Consider the following 7327-nt stretch of genomic DNA (forward strand, 5'->3'; position numbering starts at 1 on the left):
TGACCACAGTTGGAGGTCCACCATGGATGACCACAGTTGGAGATCCACCATGGATGTCCACAGTTGGAGATCCACCATGGATGTCAACAGTTGGAGGTCCACCATGGATGTCCACAGTTGGAGGTCCACAGTTGGAGATCCACCATGGATGTCCACAGTTGGAGATCCACCATGGAGGTCCACAGTTGGAGATCCACCATGGAGGTCCACAGTTGGAGGTCCACCATGGATGTCCACAGTTGGATATCCACCATGGAGGTCCACAGTTGGAGGTCCACCATGGATGACCACAGTTGGAGATCCACCATGGATGACCACAGTTGGAGGTCCACCATGGATGACCACAGTTGGAGATCCACCATGGATGACCACAGTTGGAGATCCACCATGGAGGTCCACAGTTGGAGGTCCACCATGGATGACCACAGTAGGAGATCCACCATGGAGGTCCACAGTTGGAGGTCCACCATGGATGACCACAGTTGGAGATCCACCATGGATGACCACAGTTGGGGATCCACCATGGATGACCACAGTTGGAGGTCCACCATGGATGACCACAGTTGGAGATCCACCATGGATGACCACAGTTGGAGATCCACCATGGAGGTCCACAGTTGGAGATCCACCATGGAGGTCCACAGTTGGAGGTCCACCATGGACATGAAGACATGCTGCATGTCAACATTTTTATTTGACTTATTGATTCTAACTTAAAAGCTTTCAATATTTGACGCCATCTTCCTATTTCATTGTGCTAACAATAGCATGCTAAGGTTTCATGCTAGCATTTTTACAAAGTGGCTAACCAGAAAATGATGGATTTTGACACTGATGCTAACTCATCTTACGTTAGCATGCTAACCATTTATGTTATCATTTTAGCTCATTGTATTCAAAAATCTAAGCTTTTGATAGTTGGCGCCATTTTAGAATTAAGCTGACTTTACCTACGTTAGCATGCTAATGTTAGCATGCTAACGTGCTAGCATTTTGCTTTATTTTAATGGTTTAAACACAACAAGACTTTTGACGCCATCTTAGACCAACACTAACTTGTCCTATGTCATCATGCTAATAATAGCATGCTAACATTTAATGCTAGCATTTTAACTGATTCTAGTTGTTTAAACACAAAAATTATGACTTTTGATACCTGGCGCCATCTTAGAAAAATGCTAACTTTTCGTATGTCATCATGCTAATGTTTAATGCAAGCATTTTGACTCATTTTAATCGTTTAAACACAACAATCATGACTTTTGATACCTGACGCCATCTTCGATAAACCCTAACTTTTCCTATGTCATCATGCTAATGTTAGCATGCTAACTTTTTAGCTAATTGTATTTTTATAAACCTAAAAATCATGACTTTTGACGCCTGGCACCATCTTAAAAGAACGCTAACTATTTTTATGTCATCATGCTAATGTTAGCATGCTAACGTTTGATGCTAGCATTTTAACTAACTATAGTGGTTTAAACACAAATCAGGATTTTTGATACCTGGCGCCATCTTAGAAAAATGCTAACTTTTTCGAGGTCATTATGCGAATGTTAGCATGCTAATGCTTTATGCTAGCATTTTAACTAATTACATTTTTTTTTAAACACAAAAATCATAATTTTTGATACCTCCCACCATCTTAGAAGCATGATAACGTTTTCTATGTCATCATGCTAATGTTAGCATGCTGACATTTAATGCCAGCATTTTAACTAATTCCAGTCGTTTAAACACAAAATTCGTAATATTTTTATACCTGGCGCCATCTTAGAAAAATGCTAACTTTTTCGATGTCATTATGCGAATGTGCGCATGCTAATGTTTTATACTAGCATTTTAACTAATAAAATATTTTTACACACAAAAATCATGATTTTTGATACCTGCCACCCTCTTATAAAAGAATGTAACTTTTCTTATGGCATCATGCTAATGTTAGCATGCTAACATTTAATGCCAGCATTTTAACTAATTCCAATCGTCTAAACACAAAATTCGTAATATTTTTATACCTGGCGCCATCTTAGAAAAATGCTAACTTTTTCAATGTCATCATGCTAATGTTAGCATGCTAACCTTTAATGCCAGCATTTTAACTAATTCTAGTCGTTTAAACACAAAATTCATGATTTTTTAAACCTGGCGCCATCTTAGGAAAATGCTAACTTTTTCAATGTCATCATGCGAATGTTAGCATGCTAATGTTTTATACTAGCATTTTAACTAATAAAAAAAGGTTAAACAAAAAAAAATCAGGATTTTTGATACCTGGCGCCATCTTAGAAAAATGCTAACTTTTTCTATGTCATTATGCGAATGTTAGCATGCTAATGTTTTATGCTAGCATTTTAACTAATAAAAAAAGGTTAAACAAAAAAATCAGGATTTTTGATACCTGGCGGCATCTTAGAAAAATGCTAACTTTTTCTATGTCATTATGCGAATGTTAGCATGCTAATGTTTTATGCTAGCATTTTAACTAATAAAAAAAGGTTAAACAAAAAAATCAGGATTTTTGATACCTGGCGGCATCTTAGAAAAATGCTAACTTTTTCTATGTCATTATGCGAATGTTAGCATGCTAATGTTTTATGCTAGCATTTTAACTAATAAAAAAAGGTTAAACAAAAAAATCAGGATTTTTGATACCTGGCGGCATCTTAGAAAAATGCTAACTTTTTCTATGTCATTATGCGAATGTTAGCATGCTAATGTTTTATGCTAGCATTTTAACTAATAAAAAAAGGTTAAACAAAAAAAATCTGGATTTTTGATACCTGGCGCCATCTTAGAAAAATGCTAACTTTTTCTATGTCATTATGCGAATGTTAGCATGCTAATGTTTTATGCTAGCATTTTAACTAATAAAAAAAGGTTAAACAAAAAAAATCAGGATTTTTGATACCTGGCGGCATCTTAGAAAAATGCTAACTTTTTCTATGTCATTATGCGAATGTTAGCATGCTAATGTTTTATGCTAGCATTTTAACTAATAAAAAAAGGTTAAACAAAAAAATCAGGATTTTTGATACCTGGCGGCATCTTAGAAAAATGCTAACTTTTTCTATGTCATTATGCGAATGTTAGCATGCTAATGTTTTATGCTAGCATTTTAACTAATAAAAAAAGGCTAAACAAAAAAAATCAGGATTTTTGATACCTGGCGCCATCTTAGGAGAACGCTAACTTTTTCTATGTCATTATGCGAATGTTAGCATGCTAATGTTTTATGCTAGCATTTTAACTAATAAAAAAAGGTTAAACAAAAAAAAAAATCAGGATTTTTGATACCTGGCGCCATCTTAGAAAAATGCTAACTTTTTCTATGTCATTATGCGAATGTTAGCATGCTAATGTTTTATGCTAGCATTTTAACTAATAAAAAAAGGTTAAACAAAAAAAAAAATCAGGATTTTTGATACCTGGCGGCATCTTAGAAAAATGCTAACTTTTTCTATGTCATTATGCGAATGTTAGCATGCTAATGTTTTATGCTAGCATTTTAACTAATAAAAAAAGGTTAAACAAAAAAAAAAATCAGGATTTTTGATACCTGGCGCCATCTTAGAAAAATGCTAACTTTTTCAATGTCATTATGCGAATGTTAGCATGCTAATGTTTTATGCTAGCATTTTAACTAATAAAAAAAGGTTAAACAAAAAAAATCAGGATTTTTGATACCTGGCGGCATCTTAGAAAAATGCTAACTTTTTCTATGTCATTATGCGAATGTTAGCATGCTAATGTTTTATGCTAGCATTTTAACTAATAAAAAAAGGTTAAACAAAAAAAAATCAGGATTTTTGATACCTGGCGGCATCTTAGAAAAATGCTAACTTTTTCTATGTCATTATGCGAATGTTAGCATGCTAATGTTTTATGCTAGCATTTTAATTAATAAAAAAAGGTTAAACAAAAAAAATCAGGATTTTTGATACCTGGCGCCATCTTAGAAAAATGCTAACTTTTTCTATGTCATTATGCGAATGTTAGCATGCTAATGTTTTATGCTAGCATTTTAACTAATAAAAAAAGGTTAAACAAAAAAAAATCAGGATTTTTGATACCTGGCGGCATCTTAGAAAAATGCTAACTTTTTCTATGTCATTATGCGAATGTTAGCATGCTAATGTTTTATGCTAGCATTTTAATTAATAAAAAAAGGTTAAACAAAAAAAAATCAGGATTTTTGATACCTGGCGCCATCTTAGAAAAATGCTAACTTTTTCTATGTCATTATGTGAATGTTAGCATGCTAATGTTTTATGCTAGCATTTTAACTAATAAAAAAAGGTTAAACAAAAAAAAAATCAGGATTTTTGATACCTGGCGGCATCTTAGAAAAATGCTAACTTTTTCTATGTCATTATGCGAATGTTAGCATGCTAATGTTTTATGCTAGCATTTTAACTAATAAAAAAATGTTAAACACAAAAATCAAGATTTTTGATACCTGGCGCCATCTTAGAAAAATGCTAACTTTTTCTATGTCATTATGCGAATGTTAGCATGCTAATGTTTTATGCTAGCATTTTAACTAATAAAAAAAGGTTAAACAAAAAAAAATCAGGATTTTTGATACCTGGCGGCATCTTAGAAAAATGCTAACTTTTTCTATGTCATTATGCGAATGTTAGCATGCTAATGTTTTATGCTAGCATTTTAACTAATAAAAAAAGGTTAAACAAAAAAAAAAAAATCTGGATTTTTGATACCTGGCGCCATCTTAGAAAAATGCTAACTTTTTCTATGTCATTATGCGAATGTTAGCATGCTAATGTTTTATGCTAGCATTTTAACTAATAAAAAAAGGTTAAACAAAAAAAAAAATCAGGATTTTTGATACCTGGCGGCATCTTAGAAAAATGCTAAGTTTTTCTATGTCATTATGCGAATGTTAGCATGCTAATGTTTTATGCTAGCATTTTAACTAATAAAAAAATGTTAAACACAAAAATCAAGATTTTTGATACCTGGCGCCATCTTAGAAAAATGCTAACTTTTTCAATGTCATTATGCGAATGTTAGCATGCTAATGTTTTATGCTAGCATTTTAACTAATAAAAAAAGGTTAAACAAAAAAAAAATCAGGATTTTTGATACCTGGCGCCATCTTAGAAAAATGCTAACTTTTTCTATGTCATTATGCGAATGTTAGCATGCTAATGTTTTATGCTAGCATTTTAACTAATAAAAAAAGGTTAAACAAAAAAAAATCAGGATTTTTGATACCTGGCGCCATCTTAGAAAAATGCTAACTTTTTCAATGTCATTATGCGAATGTTAGCATGCTAATGTTTTATGCCAGCATTTTAACTAATTTAATGTTTTTTAAAGACAAAAATCATGACTTTTGATACCTGCCGCCATCTTAGAAGCATGCTTACTTTTTCTATGTCATCATGCTAATGTTAGCATTCTACATTTTTACGGTAGCTTTTTAGCTTGAATGAAGCCTGGTCCAGATGTTCACAGCACAGCTAGCAGGCCCATCAACATTTACAAAGGAATTTTCTACACAATTCACAATAATTGACAGTAAAAACTTTTGAGTTGATTTTGGAGTTTCCAACCTTTGTTGACGTCCTCCTGAGTGAAGCTGCTGATTGGACCTTTGACCGTCACTTTGTCTACACGTCCGTTCTTGCTGAGCAGGACTTGGCCGCTGGGAGGATCTTTGGTCAGAAGGTATCGCAGCTTCAGGACGTCAGAGTCCAAGTCAGAAGCTTTCAGGTTCTGCTCGCTGATCTTGGACGAAGAACCTTTCCAAAACAAAGACAGAAATGTGTCCAGTGTGAGGGAGGATTGTGTGTACGTACATTTTGTTTACAAACATATGTCACAGCAACAGCTGTGACTGTAGGCAACCTCTTATGAACTCCAGAAGATAGCAGGAGGAGCATTTAAAGTTATCTAGCTCTGCATGCACTATAAAATGTCAAGTGTTGCACTTGCAGTCAAGATGTGTACCAGATTTAGTACCAACCCAATCCTGTCGGTACTACCGGGTACTACTACTCATACTGTAGTATTGATATGTTGACTTTTTGTAGACATTTTTATGCTCCAAAATGCTTCATTTGGGCCAAAAATACCATAGCATTGGTATTTACCATAGCATTGGTAAAAAAATTACAAATATATATCCATCCATTCATTATATAAATGTATATATATATATATATATATATATATGCACACACATACAAATGTATATATTTTGTATATATATATATATATATATATATATATATATATATATATATATATATATATATATATATATATATATATATATATATATATATATAAAGATATATACACACACACACATACATACATATATAGTATCAATATATCTACATATAAATAAATACATGCACACACATACAAACCTATATACGTATATATATATAGATACATACATATATACTGTCGGAGGCAGATATTTACATATATCCGAATTTAAGTTGTACTTCTTTTATTTCATAGTCATATTTGAAAACAGCTCGTGTTTTCCATTTCTTCTCTTGCTGCTCTGTCTGCAAGTACGGTAAACTGTGTGTGTTAACCTTGAGTTCTTTGGAATGTGTTATGACTAGCATGTATTTTGGCTAAGAAAGACATGACTGCCAGGGCGGAGGGAGAGGAGAGGGGTTTTGGGGATCGGGACGGCAGACCATTTTGGGCGGCGCAATAGAATGTTCTATGGTTAGACTGGTCTCAAAAAGTATATTTGCAAAGCTTTGAAAATATACAACAAAATACCTATTCTGTCTCTGGTGGTTTTTCAACTCAGCTTTAAGTGTCGTAAAGAGCTTGGGAGCGAATTGTGACTTGAATTCCCTGGGAGGAACAACTGGTCCAAAACGCAACAATTCGCACACACACATACATATATATAGTATATATATATATGCACACACATACAAATGTGTATATGTATATATATATATATATATATATATATATATATATATATATATATAAAGATATATACGCACACATACATATATATATAGTATCTATATATATATATAAATATATGCACACACATACAAACGTATATATATATATATATATATAAAGATACATACATACATACGCACACATACATATATACATATAGTATCTATATATAAATAAATACATGCACACACATACAAACGTATATATATATATATATATATATATTAGGGCTGCAACTAACGATTAATTTGATAATCATTTAATCTGTCGATTATTACTTCGATTAATCAATTAATAATCGGATAAAAGAGACAAACTACATTTGTATCCTGTCCAGTATTTTATTGAA

At 32.8% G+C, this 7327-nt stretch overlaps 1 protein-coding gene across 1 annotated transcript in view; it reads right to left on the reverse strand.

Moving 5' to 3' along the window:
- Nucleotides 1-7327, reverse strand: part of fras1 (Fraser extracellular matrix complex subunit 1) — a 383712-nt gene that overhangs the window by 46892 nt on the left and 329493 nt on the right. The window contains exon 44 of the mRNA XM_072912400.1: nt 5583-5771. Coding sequence (XP_072768501.1) covers nt 5583-5771 — 189 coding nt within the window. The remainder of the gene's footprint in view (nt 1-5582; nt 5772-7327) is intronic.

This window comes from Nerophis lumbriciformis, linkage group LG03 (genome assembly GCF_033978685.3).
Source record: "Nerophis lumbriciformis linkage group LG03, RoL_Nlum_v2.1, whole genome shotgun sequence".
In the NCBI taxonomy this organism is placed as follows: Eukaryota; Metazoa; Chordata; class Actinopteri; order Syngnathiformes; family Syngnathidae; genus Nerophis; species Nerophis lumbriciformis.